The following is a 23,290-nucleotide window of genomic DNA, read 5'->3' as shown; positions in this document are numbered from 1 at the left end:
TGTAAACAAACTAAGACACATCCCCATTTGTTTATTGGTTTAAACATACATCCATCAATTAGAAACAGTGTTGCATTTCATTTGTCTGCTGATAATAATTCTTCATTATTTATAAAATCATTAATGAAATACTGGTCACTTAACAATGATTATACATGTAGTTATTTCATATTTGTTAAATTGGTATTTTTAACGAATATTTATACATTTTGAATCATTACAAATAAACTTTTTCTGATCATGCGAATTATATTGTTTTGGTTTTGCTACATGGGTATCAGTTGTGTGGAAAAGCAGTCCTTAAGAGCTGATAGCAGCAGGCGTGCCGTGACATTTGATGATAGGGAAGCTGTGTTTCTGTAAGAAGCCGACTTTCAGGGGCAATCAGTTACTTGCGTGTCAGTAATGGTCTAGGGTCCATTCGTACATGGGTGGTGGCTGTAGAGACAAAGACGACAAGTATCTGACAAAAACCGTTTATTTTAACATAAAATAAACATACACTATGTACAAAATAGTTTGCTTTAGGACAATCAGCCGTTCGGACATCCTGAGCGTCGATGTCTTCTTCGATGGTCGATCGAAGGTGGCCCCGGGACAGTGGCGTTGACAAGTCTGTAAGGCACGGCGAGACTTCGTTCGTTGGAGTCGGGGACACGGTCTAACTCCGAAGTGGCACGGGTTACAAGTTGGCACAATAGACGAGAAATTGTTTTTTTTTTTTTTTTTTTTTTCTTTTGCACGTTGACACACGGCGTTTTGGTTATTCGGAACGTTAATCGAGTGCCAGGGGGTGTCCTCGATTGTCGGAGATTATATCAATCTCCGTTCTTTCTTTCATCCATTTTGATTGGTCGTTCTCCCTCAATCATGCTTCCCGAGTGGTTGGTCCCTCGTTACTAAACGTAACGAGACTCTTACCTGGAGCGCGAAAAAAGTCAAAATCGAAGACGAATTCGATCTTCCACCGATCATAGGACGACTTTCTTCCGCGATTTATGGTTTCTGCAGTTTGATATAAACAATGGGTGTCCGACTACAAACGACTTTTACCTATGTTTTTTTTTAAACTAATACATTTTTCTCTAAATTAACCGTTTTTTCGTGTCTTTCGTGACGGGTCAGACCTGTCTGGTACATGACATTTCCATAAATGTTTTAAATAAATGCTGGAAATGGCAAAAATAAACAATTTATGTATTTTAGTTCTAAAATACAAATAATACATACATAATACAAATTGATATGATGCAAACAATAATAGAAAAACTTGTTTTGTTTTTAATTTTTTATAAACTAACTCTATTTGGCGATTTTTTCTGCAAAGTCGTTAATTACTTTATCATAAAAGTCACTGGTGGTCAACTCCATCAACGTATTTAAAAGCACTTTTTCTATCGAAAGCAATGCTAGCGACGACAATTTTTCCTCCGACCGAGTGTTTCTGGCCAATGTATGAATTCGCTCCGTGGTCGAAAAACTGCACTCAACAGACCCACTGGTAGATGGTACCGTAAAAATTAATGATATTAAATCATATAATTCTTTTAGTACGTCTTTGTTCGGATCGACATTAATTATAATATGTTTTATGTCTAAGAGTTACTTGTCAATGTAGTCCGGACACGAATATAAATATTGCGATTCACTACGTAATTTAGATAAATCAAAAAATTTCCCATAAAATTTACTTACTTTAAAGAATTAAAACACGCTTGGAAAAATTGTTAATAATTTTAATATTATGAAAAACATTTAAAAATGATAAAAATTCTAAAGATTTTATGTCTGAAAATCTGTCAATATAATTATAATTTTCTTTTAATTATACTGTAATTAAATATAATTTTGCAAAGAAACGTACATAAAAATAACATTGAATACTCTTTACTTTTTAAATCTTAAACAATTCACTTAGTCAGATAGCTCCCTACCCAATGGCTAAGGGATAGAATCGCTGGAAGCGTTACACGTGTGTAGCTTCCACCAGCTAAACCGGCTGAGGTTGGTGCTCTGTAAAGCGCATGCGCCAATGCCCTCTGGCTGCTTTACACCATTCAGTTATTCTCGCCGTGAAAGCTGTCTCCGAAGCGCTTCCATTCTGCCACTGACATTCGAATATACAATAACAATGTTATCGTTTTTTTCACATATAGTATAGAATTTATTAATAAGATACATAATGCAGTTATAATAAAATATTAATTTTAAGTAATTCAAAGTACGTTAAAATATGAAAATTTATATTTTAGAAAATACAAGGGAAGGTCATTGGAAGGTGGAATCGGCGCTTCCATCGCTTCCAATGACGGCACGCCACTGGATAGCAGTCATTCAAGAAATATTGCATTTCAAATTCACTCAACAGATCAGAGGACGATGCTTTGTGCAGTGAGAGCGAAAAAGAGGAGAGTTGTAACAAAGCTTCGGAGAGTGAGTCAGACTAGACAAAAGGTGATAGCGTCAAGAAAACATGGTTGTTTGCCTTAATATGTACAGTACATTTGATAATATTTTATTTGTGATTAAATGAAATAAAATTAGAATTGTATTAATAAATCTAATTTTCTTTATTTTGATCTTTAGAGTCACACCTTGTCCATTATGTGAGATTGTCTTATACGTGAGTAAATACGGTAAATACTTTTTATCTTAATTAATTAAGAATCAAGTGATAAAATTATATGTTGATTTCAAAAAATTTCCTTTTGTAAGTACAAGGTGTTTACTTTGAAATTCCATAATTTTCATTCTTAATAATTTAAACTACATATTCTTTTTATTATAAACAACTACATAATATAAATACAAAAACTTCAAAAGTTTACTTTGCTATATATACAACATGACTGCCATGCTTACTTTAGACAGTGTATTTGAATGCATATGCTGTCAAAATATACAATTGAGAATTTCTTAATTGACTTAGTATGAGTGATGGATTACCCAAATTCCTCTAGGATATGTGGGGCTGTTTTGAAGACCAGTTCTTTTAGATGTCTCCAAAGTAAAAAATCACAAAAATTTAAAGGTCAGGACTTGGTGACCATGCGAATCTGCAATTCTAAATGTCTGAAAAGTTGTTCAAGATTATGTGATTTTGTAGCATTTTAAAGAGAAATTTCAAAACACTGTTTCAACACCTGTTCATTTTGTTTGCATGCTTTGCAAAATCTGTCAAATATGTAATGGTGAATCGCATTCCATTTGTTAGGATGCAATTTGAAAAAATTGTAGACCTAGAAATTCCCACTGTCACTGTCTGTCTGTCTTTCCTTAATCTCGAGAACAGAGTTACATGAGATACATGAGAACAGAGATACGTGAAAGACAAGACCGGACATGAAAACCTTAGGAGCATGAGATCCTGATTAACTATATAAGATATTCCAATGCAAACTGGAAGTCATGTTATTTCAATTTAAAAAATTTTTCCCTAATAGGAGTTAGCTAGATGACTGGCACAACTCTATTGTTAAATGAAAAGTATGATGTACAGGGGCAAGCCACTACTAATTTGAGGTGGAGAGCATATAATTTAAATTATTGAATGTAAATCCTCTCTGTATAATTGACAGTCTCCACCTAGTTAAATCCAATCTATATTTCATGTGCTTCTTAAACTGTGATTGAAGAGTTTTAAAGGACAACATTGGGTGTTCTTTGGCAGTGTTTCAAATTTTGATTTTCATATCTAGGAGAACATATTTGTATTGGCTTTTGGTAGTATTTTTGGTAGACTATAATCATTGCACTCGTCATTTGTTCTGACATCTTATGTTTCTTCTCCATTTATTTTGTCCAGCCTTTCACTGTCAATGCATTCTTCTGCTTTGAAAAATTTGTATTGTTCAATCATCTTTAGGAATTTTTCAGCTAACTTACTTCTAATTAATTTTGTTTACAAGAGATTTCTCCAACTGGTTCTTGTTTTATATACAGTTGAACTCTGTTATAACGAACACAGATATAATGCACAGATATAATTGTTATGATGTTTTGCTTGTTACACAGCTGTAACAAGCAAAACATCATAACAATTTTAATTTACACACATTTCCATACATTTTCTCATGGTTATAACAAGAATACTTCATAGATATACCAAGCAAATTTTCAGTAGCTATGCAAACACACAAACATTCTTAATTGTTCAAGAACTAAGAAATGCAATACTGAATTCTTGGAATAGCTAAAACTGAGTGTTACTTAGTTTTATGACCACTGGATAATTAGTTTTCTGATCTGCAGGGATTACAGGCCTATTTATCACTTACGTTTCTTTCTTTAAATCTAAATAAAATCTGGACTCCTTAATCAATTCTAGTGTTATGTTTTCTTAAGGCATCTCATGAAGTAATCTAATTTGCATAAGACAAAAATTTTTAATACCTCTACATATTGAACAATGAGATGGGAAAAAGAAAATCTGTCAATTTTAAGCTAGGCCATACCATCAGAAATAATTTATTTTCTTGAATATAAGTGAATTGAAGAAATTATTATAATTTTAATAGTTAATCACTGAATTATTTAATTTTAATGAATTGTTCTAAAAAATTGGGATTCAAACACAATTACCATATAAACACATGTTCTACCAATAGAATGTGGTTAACATAGAGCTAGTATAATATACTGAAACAAGATATTATAATGTCAAATTATATTTTAAATTGTTACAATAATAATAAAGTATTTAATTACCTGATGATTTAAAAAATTGCTTTTTAATTAACACTTCCATATCATCCACTACATCTTTACTAGCAGAAGATTTGTATTTAATCTAAAAAATTATAAGAATATATATTTTTACCAATTCAGCAGATATTATGTAAATTTATAATATATAAAAAGTATTTCATTAATCTTATATCAATTATCACTAAAATCTATTCATTTATTGATGTTACATCAATAAATGAATAGATATTCATACTATTCATACTATACTATTCATACGATATAGAACATAATACATCTAACTGATATTGTACAGAACATAAAAAATGGTATTTTTAACCAATACCGAAATACTTACTTCAGGAAGCCAAATCTTTAATTAAGTAATAAAAAATGTTTTTGTCCTGATCTACAACAATCTCAGCTTATTGTTATTTGACATAATAAAAATGTATAGAAAAAACTAATTTTGAAATTTCAACAATAACTAAAAACTTTCTATTTTTCAAAGTTTGCAAAGTTATTTTTAGATGCTCTTCCTAAAAAGGATATGCTTTAATTTAATTCATATAGAATGTATCTTCAGTAAACAAATATGAATACTGTTAAAAATGGATCAATAAAACCTTTTATATTTATTTCAAATAAGACAAAAACTTAAAATACTATTTATTTTCACATAATCCCTTAAATTATAAAATGCTACTTTTATTACATAAATATTAAAGATAATGCATTAAAACATGAAAAAAATTGTTGTATAGTAATTGTTTCAAATAATGTACTTTATAAATATTTAAAATTACTAAAAAAACTATTTATTTACTTAATGTTTTTCTAGCAATTCTATAATCTCTCTAATTTTGAAAATATAAAAGAATTTTAATAATATTTTATTAATTTTTTTATTTTCTGATAATTTGCCTGTTCAATCAAATCTTGTAAAATTTCAAGAATAATTAGTATTTATAGTTGAAATCTTTAATTTATTAATATCACAAAACAGACACTAAAAGATCCAGAAACAGATAAAATAACTAAATTCTCATCATTAAAAAAAATGTTAAGTTATGATCGTATATTGATACAAATTGCCCATTGATCATATCAATGGGCAATTTGTCAATAAGTAATAATGTATCAACCAAATTAATCAAATCAACACAATAATTTAGTATCATGTTAGGTATCATTTGCATTTCTTCTATTAATTTTAAGCTTTTGTTCATTTTTACTTTTACTATTTGTAAATTTGTCTTAAACAGCTGTTCAATTTAAAAATTTAAGCCTTGTTGATATATATATAATCTATATATATAATCGAGACGAGTTGATGATGATAATAATAATAATAATCAGTGCAGAGCCCAAACGGTTAGGAGTTGAAAGTTGAAATTTGGTACATAGTTACGGTACATCACGAAAACGTACACTAAGAAGGGATTTTTCGAAATTCCTCCCCACGGGGAGAGGGACAGGATTAAGGATTAACACTTCCATCAACAATGGAAGTGTTAAGTACCAATGGAAGTGTTAAGTAACAATGGAGAACAAGAAAAAGTGACGTGCAAGATTTACGGGTGCTGGAGGAAAAGAAAAAGAGTAATACGTTAGAACATATTTGATTTTCATATTTAAACAGATTAGTTCGGTTTTACTCGATTTTTCTTCTTTAGAACATTCGATGAAAATCGAAGGATATAATCAGAACACGTTGTGAAAATCGAACAATATTAGAATATTCGATTTTCAAATTCGACCTTTCTTTAGAAATATTTAGTTTATTGATGAAATTACTCTTTTTCTTCTGTGACTATAACATAATAATCTTAATCTTCGCTATCGTTACTTTTGCCTGAGCAACGCCGGGCCTATCTGCTAGTTTAATTTATAATTCACTTAATTCAAGTTAATAATTATATTATTCTGTTTTTCTGAATTCATTTTCTAAAATTGTAAAATAGTCTGTCTATATATTTTATGGTAGTACTACCATAAAATTATTATTATATTGATTAATTAAAATAACATGGTAATGTTTCTAGCCTTGTATTTATTAACAAACAAATAAATAAAAACGTTTTTCTTTTCCAGTAAGCATTTAAGGTACTGACAAACATTTTTGACCTAATTAAGAGAACAATGTCAGATATAGACCTGATGTTGGCTTATGAATTAGGCCAAAAAAATTTGTCAGTACCCTACACTCCTGCTGGAAAAGAAGAAAAGATTTTTTATTTGTTGGTTAAGCTTTTTATGCTTTTATTATTACTACTAGTATTTATTGAGACATTATGACTATTGGCCTTTTACAAATATCTTTTCAACAAACTGAACAAAAAATGAAAAAAGAACAAGAACAAAGAAATTATTAATACATTAGACAACTATTGCATATAATGTTTAGTTGCATTTTTTCTTTTTCCCCCTTTTTTCTTTCCCTTTATCATTCCCTTAATCATTTGAGTTTTGACATCACAGATATCTTACTTTAATTACTCTTGTATAAATTAATTAAAGTTTCATTTTCATTTGATATAATTCTAAAAAGCATTAGAAAATAACTATCTTTCAATTTCTTTAAAATTATAATACCTCATAAATTAGATTTGGTCTATTGAAAGATGCCTTAAGAACAAGACAGCCTTCCACATTCAATATTTTTTGTACATCTACTATTACTCTAGAAGTTGCTGTTGCTGTCAATCCCAAAATTGGAACATTTGGAAATTGTCGTTTCAAGATTCCAAGAAATTTATAATCTGTAAAAATAAAAATACTCCATATTAATGTGTACTGAACAATAATTAATTTTACATTCTATAGTATTTGAGCACAGAATTATTAATAGTAATATCTTATATTAAATAGATGAAAATAAAGTTAACTATGATTCATAATTTTCTCAATTATATTTTCTTAGTATTACAAAATACAACAAAAGTTTTTCAGAACTGAACTACAGAAATAAATAACAATTATAAAATTGTCTTGAAAATATTCCCTGAGAATTGCAATAATCTATTAATATCTTTTAAAAATATTATTAATTGTCATAACAGTTATCAGTGTTTTCCACAGATTGATCAATAAGAGTGAAAAAAAGGTATTGAATATAGTAAATCCCTGAATAATGTGATGTTTCTGTTATTTTTGTTTAATGTTATTCCTCCATAAGAAAATATTTAATAACTGTAACTGATTAATGAACAAGAATTAACTCATTAATCAATTATATATAATTTAATTTTTGTAGAAATTATGATGTAAATAAATAACTTAGTTTGCTTTTAGCTTTTGCTCCTTATTACATCGGGTGTAATAAATTAATGTCCTTTATTGTGCTGCAATTTGAAAAAATTGTAGACCTATAAATTCCCACTGTCCATCAGTCCATCTGTTCGTTTTTCCTTAATCTCGAGAATGGAGTTAGATAGATGAAATCTGAGACCAGATATAGAAACCTTAAGGGCAGGAGGCCCCAATTAACTATATAGGAACTTCCAATGCAAACCAGAAGTCACATTATTTCAATTCAAAAATTTTCCCCTAAAAGGAGTTAGCTAGATGACCAGCACGACTCAATTGCTAACAGAAAAGTATGATGTACAGGGGCAAGACACTACTAATTTGAAATGGAGAGCATATAATTTTAATTTAAACAAATTAAAAATATGATTAAAAATTGTAGCCCAGCATTGTGACAATGTCACACTAAATAATTGCTCATTTTATTAATTTTTGCTTATGTTATTTATAATTTATATTTCTTTAAACACAATTAATTTTGAATTGTAGCCATAACTATTGTTTTATGAATATTTTTAAATTTCAGACTTAGATGACTTAGATAACTCTTTGTAACAGGCCTAATATAAAATTCAGCTGTGTTGTTGCTTCTAGGCAAGAGATGTTCTAGAACAATGGTATTTAAACATTTTAACAGTGCAACCCCACACGGGTCATTGAAGTAACATGCTGACCTAAAATTAAAATAATCAATAATCTACTTCTAATTGCTCAAAAACTAGGACTAGGTAATATTAAAAATCAGGAAGATGTTAATTTCTATTTTTTATTTCATACAAAACAAATATTAGTGTCAAAACAATTACAATAAACTGAAAACAACTCTGTAGTTACCAAATATTAGATTGAAAAATTGATCAGCATTATTCATTTATAACTTCTAAAATTAAAATATGGCATATAACACATAGGAACTTAAAACAAATTCAGTTTAAAAAAATACAAAAGAAAATATTTAATGAGATCTATAAGCCTGTTTCTTGTTTACAAGTAGTGATATTTCTGGCTCTATTTTGCTCAATTTGAGTCTTAAAGGTGGCTCTATTGCTAAATTGTTTCGATATTTAGATTTTAAGTAGAAAAATTGGGAAAATCCCATCTCACACATGTAAGATGTGGCAAATGGTAATAATACCTTTAGAGCTGCATCAGACAGTTCTGGATATTCATTTTGAACTTTAAGCCAAAAATTACTCAATTCAAGCTCTTTGAAAGCAAATTTTAATTCTCCATCAGATGATAACTCAGTTTTTCACTTAAATTTAATGATAAATTTTTGAATAATACACACTGAAAGGGATTCCGGATCCATTCAGAGTCAGAAAAATCTTCCGGAAAATAAGTATTAAATTGATATTTAAGATCTGTCAAGTGAGTTGTTATATCTTTAATAACCAATTGATTAACTTTTACTTTGTTTTCTATAACAAAACTTTCTAAAGTAGGAAATGCTGCAAAATTAATCTTCTTGCAGTATGAGCACCACACGTCTATTTTCTTTGTAAGGACTTTGATTTTATCATTGGCCATAAATATATTTAATTGTTCACCTTGAAGACTTAAATTCAACTCGTTCAATTTGAGAAAAATATCACTCAAGTAAGCTAACCTACATAGCCATTCTTCATCAGTTAAAAAGTGTATAAATTTTTTATCTTTATCATTGTCATTTAAAAACACAAACACCTCATCTTTAAGTTCAAATAGTCTCTAGGTCTTAGGACCCTACCACTTGAAAACCAATGCACCTCTGTATGTAAAAGCAACTGCTGATGTTCACTGCCCATTTCCCTGCATATATGTGAAAAAATCCTTGAATTCAGAAAATGCACCTTTATAAAATTTATTATTTTAACTCCAGTATCTAAGACAGACTTTAAGTTCAGTGGCATGTTTTTCGATACAATCGCTTCTCTATGAATCATACAGTGAACCCATGTTAGATTGGGTGAGACTTCTTTGATTTGAGATAGAAGTCCGCTGTTTTTTCCAAGCATAGCACGAGCTCCATCACTACACACCTCCACATAATTTTCCCAAGAAATATTGTTTCCTGTGATGTAAGAATTTACTAATTTAAAGATTTCTTCTCCTGTAGACCTTTTTGGTTCCTTGCAAAAAAGAAAGTTTTCAACGACTTCATTTTTGTATTCATATTTTGCAAAACAAATTAGTTGTGCAGCATTTTGGCAATCAGTGGATTCATCCAACTGAAGACTGAAAAACTTACTTTTTGAATTCTACTTATAAGTTTGCCTTCCACATTTTCTGCCGATTCCAAATTGTTGTATCAAAGAGTGGTATTTGATATATCTGTTGCTTTTCCTTTTTGCCAAACATAATACCTACTATATCCTGAGTTGCTGGAACAATTAACTCTTCAGCAATTGTGTACGGTTTGCCATATTTAGCTATAAGATAGCTCACTTGGTAAGAAGCCTCCAATGCTTTTTTGTTAATATTGGTAAAAGTAGACATAAAATTTTGCCTACATGTCAAATGCCCTATTTTTTTCTGAAAAAATTCAATGGTTTTATCTTTGGATTCCAGGTGTTTGGTGTATAGGTGCACCTTCAGTTTGTTTGGTTTCAGTGACTCGTTTGACAGTACTTATGTTCATCATCTTCAATACATACAAAACCATATTTTATAAACTCATTGTCAAACTTACGAACTCGTTTATTTGCTTTTACTGCTTTATGTCTCAAATCTGTAGAGGCAGAAGCTTCCAAACGTATTTGGTCTGTGTCAGAAGTTAAAGCAGCCAAAATCAAAGCGCTTTTCTCATCATTTGTCCCTTTACTGTCTGTTTTTTAAATTATGCTACCAGTTTTTAGCCACTTATCCATGAGGGACATAAAATTTGTAACTTTAAAAGCAGTCCATTTGTCACAAATACTAAGTTAAATACGATATTTTACACCAAAATAATAATTAAACTCACAAATGGGCCATGCTGATGGTGTAAATGGAATATGTATTGTCATCACTTGTTTGCCAAGTCATGTGATTTGGCAAACAGTGACATTACACGATGTCATCCGAGACATATCCGAATCTCTATCTCTTTGAAGTTTCTGTTCTAAAAATATAGTAATCTGTCTAGAATTTAATAAAATTTCACATTTTAGAAACTAAGATTTTTCTTGAAAAAGTTTGTCAATGATGTATTTGAATTCAATTAAATTTATTTACAATTTTTCTATCCACCTTGCAACCCCAAGGTAATTTTTCACGACCCCATTTGGGGTTGCAACCACTGATTGAATACCACTGTTCTAGAATATATCTTGCTATATAAATATGGAATATAATTGCTTCAGAATATGGTTTAAATCTGAAAATAACTACTCAAAATAATTGAAAATATGTTTTGTTAATTTATTGCTGAATATTAAAAGTTGTTGTTAAGATACATGAACTATAATTGTCTAACAATGATATGATAAAATAAAGCTTAAAACTGGGAAAATATCAATAATTCCAATTTCAACAGGTTTTATTAAACTGTTTACTTAAATCTACAAATGTTTTCAACCCTCTCGAAAGACCTGCTTCAGGTAGACCAGGATTTCCCAACAGTATTGATCCCTTAAGGATTGATACAATTTTGTAAAAATAAAAAATTTATTTAAAAATATTTAAAATATTTTTAACAGTTTTTGCTCTGAAATAAGTATAGGAAGGTGTTTTTAAAAATTATGTAAAAGGCTATGGCATATATATTTATATATAATATAATACAGTATATATAGTATAATATTGAAGGAGGTTGATGGATAAAATTTTTCTTAAAAAGGGTCAATACATGAGAAAGGTTGAAAACTCAGGGTGGACTATTTAGCAAAATAATTTGAATGTGAAAGTGTTCCAATTCAAAAGTATAAACAGAACATAATAAATTTTTATTATATCATTGTCTACGTTGGACTTAGCATATTAATAGGACTTATACTGGTGTTGTTTCAGTTTTGCAAATAGAGGAGATCTTATTCAGAAAAATAAATATATTAAATTTTCTAAAGAATAAAAAAAAATAAGATCTGTTCTAATTCTAACTCATAATAACTCCACAGATATAATGAAACAAAAAACAAATATTTTAATGAATGTTATTTGCATAAACATTATTTTTCATTTGACTTGTTTTAAATTTTATTATTTACTTAACTTGGTTACTTATTAGCTATTTTAAAAACTAATCATATAAATAAATTAACAATATAAAGTGGTGCCTTGTACTTCAAATTTAATTCATTCCAAGAAGCCATTTGAACTGTGAATGATTAAAAATCTGAATCAATTTTTCCCATTAGAAGTAATGAAAAGTAAATTAATCCATTCCCAGACCCTAAACAATACTCATTTCAATAAACTTAAAACAGCAAATATACATAATTTAAGGTAAAAATAACAGTTAAATGCTCTAATAATAAATTAAAACATGAAAACAATAAATAAAATACATAAATACTGTATAATAAAATGAAAATTGCATTTACTGGTCATACACCATCAACTTTGGCATCTTAAACATGTCTGCCAGATCCGCCACACACGTAACACTTTTATTCTTCTCAATAAATTCCTTTTTTTCACCTCAATCATTCCTTAGACTTTATTGCTTCCATACGCCACGGTTAATAAATGTTATATCAGATTGAACAGAAAGTTTTCACTTATTTTTAACAGCTGTCATTACTTAATGTGTGATTTAATTATAACTAAATATCCCACTCAGCTCCTTAATCAATAAAGGAAAATAAACAATAAACAATAAATTTTCTTGGCAACAGGTGTTTGATGATTTACTTAATTATAACATTTGTGAAACATAAATTATTACTAACATGAGGTTGAATTCTTTGTTTAGAAGCTTATTTTAAATTTTATACTGTATTTCACATTTTATTTGAATAAAATCTAGTTGAAATGTCTTCAGATAAAAAGCACATCAGACATATTATGCTTTGAGTTTTGGAAAGGATATAATTCCATACAAACACAAACAGTAAAACAAATTCATAATGTATATGGGAAAGATGCTCCTAAACTTCAAACATGCTAAATATGGTTTAAAAAGTTTTGTTCAGGAAATTTTGAACTAAAGGATACAAAATATACAAGGTGTCCAAAAGCTATCAATAAAGAAAAATTGCAGGAAAGAATTGTTAAAAACTGACAAACAACACACAATATATATATAAAACCAAACACACCAAAAATTAAGCAAAAAAAAAAAAAAGCACTGAAAACATAAGAGCATAACACAAGAGTGATAGTGAGAGACAGATTGCATTTACACTTTGAGTGCACTTTTTTACTGTATGTACAGTTCAAACTTTGAAGCATTCAAAGTACAAAGTACCACTGTATTCATTATTAAAATAATTCAACAATAACATACCTGGACGAAAATCATTGCCCCATTGAGAACAACAATGAACTTCATCAATAGCAATTCGAGAAAGTCTATTTGATTCATACATTTTTTCTAACTTTGACATAAATCTTTTGCTTTTAGCAAGTTTTTCTGGTGTTACATATAACAATTTTAATGTAGAAGATTTATCGGTCATAGCCTTATGAACAGAATTAACTTCCTCTTTTGAACACGAAGAATTTAAAAGTGCTGCATCTACTTGAAGATTTTTAAGTGCCATCAACTGATCTTCCATTAATGATACCAATGGAGAGATAACTAAAGTTATTCCTTCAAAACATAAAAAATATTCTTAAATAAATAATCAAAACAAAAACTATAAAACTTTATATATTATTTATCCTTTGCTTCTATAATCTCCATATGTAACATGGTTCAAACACTGTTATTTTCTAGAAATTATCACATCCACAGACTCTATAATTACTAGCCAATCAACAACTTTGCAGAAATTACGATATTTCCTTCCTCAATGGGTTTTCTTCCATACAAGCAGAACAAGAGAAACACTTTTTTTAATTCACTAGTAAATATACAATAATTACATTTAATTTACAATTTACAATTATATATCTACTAAAATTATAAAATACAGTCAAACCTGATTTTTCAATATTCCAACCATTTTAACTACTTTCATACTAAAATCTTTTTTTTTCTATTTAAATAGGAAAAAAGATGATTTTAATGATAATATTTAATATATAAATATTAAATATAAAATATTTTAATGATAAATGATTTAAATGATAATATGAAAGTAGTCAAAATGCTTGGAATATTGAAAAATTGAGGAGGTAAATATTTTATAATTTTAGTAGATATATGATTGGAAATTTAATGTAGTTATTGTATATTTACTAGTGTATCAAAAAAACATTTGTGCCTTGTTTAACTTCTTTAGCAGAAAGCCCACTGAGGAAGAAAATATTGTAATTTCCAAAATGCATCTGGATAAAATATTGTTGATTGGCTAGTAATCAGTCTGTGCATGTGATAATTCCTAGAAAATAATCGTGTTTGAACCATGTTACATATTGAGATATACATACATATTTTAGAAAATACTTATCTCAATACATCAATAAAAACAGTTAATAGTGAGCATAAATAAAAATAGTTAATAGCTAAAAGCAATGAAATATTAAATTTAAGAAAATATACAATAATATTGCAATTTTAAATCTATTATTACTCAATGCAATAATAAAATATTTTACTTTCATTTAACTATATATCAATATAAAATATACAATAATATAAAAATATTTATTAAAAGTTTACATTCATTCATTTACAGACAACCACTATATAACACATTACTTCTATTGATTTAAGATAAAGAAATATGGCAAGAGTTTTACTTATTACTTGTTTATTTTCCAGCACAATAACACACAGCAGAATTTTTTATCTTTACATCATACACAAGAGCAATCTCCTGTTGTCACTCAAAATCATAAAACCATTTTACATTATTATTATAGCACACAAAATAAAGAAAATGAATAATTAACTATTCAATACCTTCTACCATATGATATCATCTAATACAGTTAGAGACTTGTAACAAACCTTGTATAGCATGATAATCTTGAGCTTTTGTGTGCAAAATCCCTGCTATTATGTTGGGTGTAATGCATTTTAGTATTTATATTCCTTTTTGTAAATCCCAACTAGCCATTATAAAAAAAAACTTATTGGAGAATCCCTTTATTTTGTTGGTCCCACATTAGGTTCCAAGCCATTTAATTTGTGTTTGAGATAATTTCAAATTGTGACTTCAAATCTTACATTTGTGATTTTTAAGGTTTTTGTAAAGTGATTTTGGTTTTCATTTCATTATTTATAAATTTTTCTAGTATGTATTATTATCTATCTATATTCGGTTTATGGCATCTGACGTCACCTTCCAACTTCCAGGAACCCTCTCTATCTCTCTCTATCCATACACCATTTCTGTTTGATCCCGTTTTCACTACGTGCTAACTTTACTCTGTCATACCAAGTTTTCCTGGGTCTTCCTCTCTTTTTTTTTTTTTGTGGAATGTATTCCATTGATATTTTCGGGAGTCTCTCATCACTCATTCTTTTCACATGTCCAAACCAAATAAGTTGTTTCCTCCATATTTCTTCCAACTGTTGTTACTTTTCTCTTCCCCAGTCATTCTCCATGCCTTCACTCCATATAATAGAATGCTTTTAACAATAGCGTTATATTGGGTGCGTTCGTTAAGTCAAACGAGTTAAACAAGAATGACGTCATCATTATTCTTGTTTCGTGACTTTTCGAACGATTTGTTATAATTAAATGGCTGTTTCTAAAATCGAAGATATGAATGTTGCTAGTGCAGCCTTATCCAAAATATTTTTCTTAGGTTGCTTCGGACGGACAGTTCTTTCAATCATTTCACCTTTTAATTCACAATTTAAACACTCGAGTACATCTAGAAACATCGATATGTCGGGCGCCATTTTCTTAACGAAGTAAACTAACTCTTTCCTTCGTAAGCTTCGTTAGAGTTTCATTCGATACGTCATCACCGCAGAGCATGCGCACTGAGCGAGACTACTACTTTTCGAACAATTCGTTACTAACGCGTTTAACTCGTTCGACTTAACGAACGTACCCATTGTAGAACTTCGTGGGGATGGCAATTTTATGAAAATTAATTTGAAGACACAGTCTGTCCAAAATTGAGAACCACTATTTATTCACTTCTTGTGTTCCAGAATACAAACATTTGATGATCTGACCTTTCTTTTTAGGCTGCTTGGCTGTCAAGTTTAAAAACATCCCTTTAAAAAACACAGAAAAATATCCAATTAAAATTACAAAGTTAAAATTGGAACTGGAGGATCTTACAGACATCTTCATTTTTTCTTTCCATCCTTATTACTCGGGGATGTGTTATTTTAAAAGGATGTTTTTAAACTTGACAGCCAAACAGCCTAAAAAGGTCAGGTCGTCAAATGTTTGTATTCTGAAACATGAAGTGAATAAATGGTGGTTCCCAATTTTGGACAGACTTCAAATTTGTGTCTTCAAATTAATTTTCAATAGCATTATATATTCTGATGAACTAGTATAAGTCTCTTTAATCCGAAATAATCTTTAACGGTAGACTATCCCACAGCCTTTACAGGTTACTCCGTCATTAACCCTTTCCCGGCCAGGGTACCGATCTATCGTTACCCTATTCGTTTAGCAAAACGGCCAGGGTACCGATTGATCGTTACCCTGTTAACAATCGATTTTTATAAAATTTATCGACAACAGATGTCAGCACTTGACGGCATCGTCTTGTTTATCGTTCATTCTACATATTTTTGTCCAGGTGGTGTTTTGTCGACTTAAAAAATTTTAATTATCGGTTATTTTTTCTTAATTTTTCATATTCTGATAATTTTTTATTTTATTTTTAGCATATTCATGCAATAATATTACTATAATAAGTTGATTTATGCTATAATAAGTTTATTCAGCTATAATATGTTAATATATCGTAAATATTTAAGTTATGACCTTCAGTTCTGATATTTTATATATTTTTTTTAATTTTTAATTTTTAATTTTTTTTTAAATCTAAAATATTAGCAAATGTTACATCTATTGCTATTGGTAATCATATGTTTATTACAAAAATATATAGTCTTGTTTGATATGAAATGAATAAAGTATATTAGTTAATTATATTAGATGAAAGCAGAATAAAGTTCAGATTTCAAACAAATGTTTGATATAATGTGCGATAATTTCACAACGAATAAACGTACGTGCATAAATGTAATATCAAATTGTACAGAACAATATTCTACGTCATTCTGGCTCAGTGACAATAAGAATAAAGAAACCAGACAATGTTAATTTTGACAAAAAGTAACAAATTTTCAAGTTTGAATGTCAATTATCATATATTATTTTTTTTTTCTCATAAATTTTTCAAACAAACTTTATTGAAAAATGTCGTATTTAAAACTAACTATATTGATAAATATATGTGATTTATTTCATATGAATCAAATAATAATTTAATTTTTGGTGAATTTTTAAAATAATATTGCCTGATTTACCTATTTTGACCTTGGCCGTTTTACAAAATAAGGGGGCGTGGCAAAGCCGGCAGGGAAAGGTCATTAATGTAATACGCTGACATAAAAAAGAAACAACGGCAGTTTTTTGGAGGATAATATAAATGGAACACAGAAGTACCGTAAAAGTGTGAAGAAATATAATGAGAACTTAGGCACTGAAGAGGGACCAGGAAGAAAACACTGGCCCGAAATGTATTTGTAGAAAAACAATAAAGGAGTTCATAACCTGTAAAGGCTGTGGGATAGTCTACTGTTAAAGATTATTTCAGATTAAAGAGACTTATACTAGTTCATCAAATTATACAGCTGTCATTAGAAAATTCAATTATATACTTTTTCTTCTTCATCTAGTTATTTCTTCACTCCACCATATTCCATTTAATCTTTCAACTGCTCTCTTACCTTGCTAATCTTGTATAACCTTACCGTGCTAATCTTGTATTAATTTCTAATGCATCTCTTCCATCTTGATGAATTTGTATTCCGAGATAATTGTAATGCTCACATCCCTCAATCTTTTCCCCTTCTTCCAGTTTCATGTCTGTTTTAGCCTCTCCTGTGCATAAATATTTTGTTTTACTCATGTTCATATATAAACCTCCTTTAAAATATTCTTCTTTTATTTTTCTTGTCCTTTATTCCAGATCATCCTTATCTTCTGCCGTTACCACCTGATCATCCACGAATTGCAATGTAAACATCAGGTTACCATTAATATTTATTCCCATATTACATTTCTTTTTCCATATTTTCAATACTCCTTCTATGTAGATTTTAAATAAAGTTGGTGAGATACAACATCTCTGTCTTAGTCCTTTTGATACCATAAATCCTTCTGATATTTTTTTCCAATTTTTATTTTCATTATGGATTCTCTATATAATTCTTTAACTGCTTTAAGAAGTGTGTTATTAATATTTATCTCTTTTAATGTCTCCCACAGTTTTGATGTTGGGACATTATCATATGCCTCCGTTAACAACAAATGAGTTTCCCGTCCTGTTGCTAATCTTTTTTCATCATCTGTTTTATACATAAAATATTGTCCATACATGATCCTGTTCTGAATCCATTCTGCTCTTCTTTTTCTTTTGTATGATATTCTTCTTCGATTAGATCTCTTATTATTCATCCATATAATCTACTAAATGTTCTGTTACTGTAATTCCTCAATAGTTCTCACATTAATAACTCCTCCAAAAACACCGGATTACAAATAGTCAAAACCTGTTTTTAACAAAGAAATGGAAGAGCAGTTTTATGAAATTGGTAAATTTGGAAATATAGGGAAGCGATGTAGAAATGATGGCAGGATCATTTTTTTGGAGGAATTGTGGAGAAGTGGTTATTAGCATAAGATTAGTTATTTGATTAAAGCTTTATTGATTTGGAAGTTCTACGGAAGATATTTGAACGATTTGAATCTGACTTTTTCAATTTTTCGATTTGTTCGGTTGGCACGTGCGTAGCAGAAATAAGAGTTTGATTATTCGAAAATCGTTTAAGAAGACATGAAGGCTTGAGGAAGGTCACAGTGGAGTGTCCAAAAACGTTTGCCATGCAAATACAATTGGTTTGCACTGGTTATTAGGTTTTGACTGGAAGTTTTAGTTCTCACATTTTTGTCTGTCTCCTTTTTTATAGATAGATGTCAAAAAGCCAATTTTTCATTCTTTTGGAATGTCTTCTCCATTAAGACACCTTTCAAATAATTTTGTTGTCATTCTAAATAATTTTTCTGTTCCATTTTTTATTTTCCAGAACCACTTGCTCTATTATTCTTCAGTTTCTTCCATTCTTGTTTAATCTGTTTTGTCTCTAAATAAATTGGTATATCCTTTTCTATGTTTATATCTTCTGTCTTAAATTGAATTCTATCTTCTAGGTAATAAAAACTTTTCAAAGGGTATGTATTATTAAACTTTCTTATTAAAAACTGTTTTAAATAATTTCTTTGTAATAAATTAAATTCCAGCTTATTTGTTTTGAATTAAATGAAGCCAAATTAAACAATTGTCACACAAAAAAACTTTATTTCTCCACAACAAACATCCAAAATTTTGGACTTACCCTCTAAAAAAGCTATAAAAAATATCTTATGTTGCAAAAAGTCTACATAAATATAGTATCGCTTACATTATATATATTAATAGTATATAAAAAAGCTAGACTTTATTAATTGTACTGTACAGTACCTTGTGAAGGTAGAACAGAAATGTTTCAAGGTTGCACACACAGCTTAAGTCTAACAATCATAAATAATTTTTTGTCTTCATCTGAGCAACTATATTTTCTCTAAGAGAAACATATTACCATCAAAAGGTATCATATTCCTTGGCACCTTTTGATGGTAATATGGATTCTGACCAGAGGAGATATAAAACACAGTGCATCTGTCTAAGCCTGATTTGGTACCAGTGTGTCAGATTTTCTTAAAAACATGGTTGTTGATTCAAAGAGGAGGAATAACAAAGGAATAGCAAATATTACTTCAACGGAAAAGCATATAAAACACTCTATACTGGCTTTGTTTTGCCAGTGCCATAGCTACAGGAAGCTAAGAGGTGGCTAAATCCTCTAAAAATATTATAGCCCCAGCTTAGTCAGCAGTGCCCATGTGAACTACTGACTAAGCTATGCATTAGCAGATCCAGAAGAATCCAAAGGGGACTAACTCAAAAATTAAAAATATTGAATAATTATAAGACAACTGTATTATGAATGGTCCAATAAACCATATTTGCTACCATAAATGTTTTAAAAATATCATTTTGAAGTTTAAACAAATAAATTTTAATGCTTTAGAAGTGTTGAACATGAAATCGTGTTATTAACCAATCACATGGCTTCTTTTCCACCTTTATTTGGTTGATCTACTAAATAAAGGTGGAAAATAAGCCATGTGATTGGTTAATAACACGATCTTGTGTTCAACACTTCTAAAGAAAATCTAGTACAACATGGTTTCACAACAAATGAACAAATTTTAATGCTTTTTGTGTCAATGAGGAAGACTTAAGCTCCTATAGTCCCTGTGAATTGGAGTCTTTGTGTAATCCCTCATGCTTTATATACATGCTTTTGGTTTCATCACGTAAACTTAGTTACTGTTATTTTTTTAACACATGAACTGTAGTTAATAGTGCTGACTGGAATAGAAAAATATGAAATGTGATCAAAAAGAAACCAGATTTGATCTATAAAAGTTTCAATACTCAAGTAATATAAATATATCTGCCATCTCCCCCAAAGTAGTCCTTCCCTACATTTATAAAGCAATTCTATCTTCTGCCAAGCCTGAAATACTCCTTGAAAGTCACTGTTTGAAAAATTCCAAAGCACCTGTTGTGATTCAGGCTGGTTTTTCTTGATCATATTGAAATGCTGCCTCTTGACTTTCAATTTTATTTGAGAACAAAAAGAAGTCATAAAAGACTAAATCCAGTGAGTAGAAAGAGAGGAAGAAAACTGTCTGTTTTTTGCAAAAAACACTTGCTTGTACTTTGAAGGCTGCATGTGAAAGCTTTCATCATGAAGGAGTCGGCTATGCTACAGTTCTGGTCTTTTGTAACAAACAACTTCCAGAATCAACTCAAAATGTTGCAGTAAGAATCTGAATTCACTGTCTGACTAGGAGAAACAAATTTCCAGGACACCATTCCCTTTTGAAAAAAATAAATTATCAACATGCATTTTGTCACAATCCTGACTTGTCTTGCCTTCTTGGGTCAAAGATATAGTCTTGCCCATGACTTACTTGCTATAGACATCCCAAAGCATTTCAAGGATCTTCATAGCAAACTTTTAAAGTTTAATGCAAAATTTAATGTTTGTTCAACTTTCAAGTTCATTCTTGAATCACAACACAACACTAAGACAATGTTACCAAACTGCATGTAGCAAACTTATTGATGTGAAAACTCAACCCCTACTTGGCAGACTCAAATATTTAAGACATGTTCTTGGTAACAAAAAAACTGTAGTTTACACTATCACTCAGAAGAAAAACAGTCCAGTTTCTTTTTGACTTTACCACATATACTATTCCTTCATTACAACCTGCTCTCTGTGTGTTGTGTTTCAGTATTCATTTTTTTTGTGTATCTAATTTCTCATCCCTTGCATTATCAGATAATATAAACCTATTTTTAACAGATTAAATTAATAATAATCTGTCAAAAATCATTCATTTCAATTCTCCACTTTAAGAAAGCAGAAAAACTAAAATGATAAAAGTTGAAGCAGTTCATGTATCAGTCCTTCTAATATTAGACCTATTTATGAACCTATACATTTTAGCTTGCCCATCATTTAACAATCTAGCCCAGCCCCAATGATTTATTCCTAGTTACAACATTTTAAATAGACCTAATGTAAAAAAGTGTAATGAACAATGGGCTGCTAAATGAATAAAAACTAAGCTGTTGAACATTTAGATTAATTTGTCGTAAGGATATTCCAATGTAGAGAATAAAAAATTGTTTACTGTGGTCTGTGAAATGTTGTAAGGTATTGTACATTCCTCAGTTCTACGACTAAACACATACCTAAGATTGGAAAGAGATAGTCAAAATTTACTAACCTGAAGAAACAAGTGCTGTTAATTGATAACATAAACTCTTCCCTCCACCAGTTGGCATTATTAAGATGCAGTCTTGTCCAGAAAGTGTTGCATTCATTGTGGATAACTGATATGGTCGAAGTGAATTTATTTTGAAAACAGATTTTAACAATTCTAACAACTTTGTAGACCATGGAAAATCTATTAAAAGAAAAACAAACAATGATTTCAAGGCTTTATATCTAACAGAATCTTTTGATGATTCAGTTAGATACCGTATTTTACGGACTATAAGACGCTACGGACTATAAGATGCTACGGACTATAAGAGACACCTTAATTTTGGAGGCAATTTTTCGAAGAAAAAAATGCGTCTTATAGTCTGTAAAATACGGTATATGGTTTATTAATGTAAAATAATAATATATATGTTACAGTTAAAACGCGTTTTAACTAGTTAAAACTAGTTTATACTGGATGTCTTTGTTAAAACCCAGTTTTGTCTAGTTAAAACTAGTTTTAACTCAAATTCATTTTTGACTAGCAGTAAATTCTAGTTTTAACTAGACAAAATGGATTTTGTCTAGATAATTTACTGCTGTACATGTTTTGATTTTAGATAAAACTAGTTTTAACTTTTAACATTAGTAAAAACTAATTTTAGCTACATAAATATGTTTGGAAGAAATAAAGTTATGGATAGTGATTCGGGGAAGATGCCTAACATTTTGCTTATTAAGGAAATTATAGCAATAATTTGGGTTTTGGAGGCCTCTAACAAAAATATCATATTTTTGAGCATGTTTTTCAAATAAAACTTTGGAGTATATGAAAAATAATTGTATATTATGTTTGCAATGATGACTTTTTTACTGTCTAGTATTTTAGGCATCTCACCCCAAGTATGCGGGTGAGATGCCAAATGCCATTAGGGTAAGATAACAAATATAATTGCATAAAATTAATTTTCGAATATCTTAACCAAATTTAATTTATTGCATATGTAGTACAAAGTACTTCATAGTAAGTATAACAGCACAGTATAAGTATTGTTAAGTTTCTGCCCGTTCTAACGTGCTCTATAGCTAGCTGAAAGCTTTTTTCAGTCCAAAAACATTTTTGAGAAGTCCTTATATAATTTCTATGCATATCCTGCAATAAAACAAGAACAAAAATTTATTAAAAATAGGCATATT

At 29.4% G+C, this 23,290-nt stretch overlaps 1 protein-coding gene across 2 annotated transcripts in view; it reads right to left on the bottom strand.

Moving 5' to 3' along the window:
• Positions 1-23,290, bottom strand: part of LOC136985292 (ATP-dependent DNA helicase Q1-like) — a 52,019-nt gene that overhangs the window by 15,928 nt on the left and 12,801 nt on the right. The window contains exons 3-6 of one of the 2 annotated variants that reach the window (XM_067282539.1): positions 22,116-22,295; positions 13,403-13,708; positions 7,282-7,448; positions 4,708-4,789 (exon numbers count right to left, since the gene is read on the bottom strand). In XM_067282539.1, the coding sequence (XP_067138640.1) occupies positions 4,708-4,789; positions 7,282-7,448; positions 13,403-13,708; positions 22,116-22,295 (735 nt within the window). The remainder of the gene's footprint in view (positions 1-4,707; positions 4,790-7,281; positions 7,449-13,402; positions 13,709-22,115; positions 22,296-23,290) is intronic. The other variant, XM_067282540.1, reaches the window with a different exon arrangement.

Source organism: Centruroides vittatus, unplaced genomic scaffold (assembly GCF_030686945.1).
Source record: "Centruroides vittatus isolate TY-2023 unplaced genomic scaffold, ASM3068694v2 contig_958, whole genome shotgun sequence".
Lineage (NCBI taxonomy): Eukaryota > Metazoa > Arthropoda > Arachnida > Scorpiones > Buthidae > Centruroides > Centruroides vittatus.
Note: the sequence above shows the minus strand (reverse complement) of the source record. Positions and strands in the feature narration are given on the sequence as shown.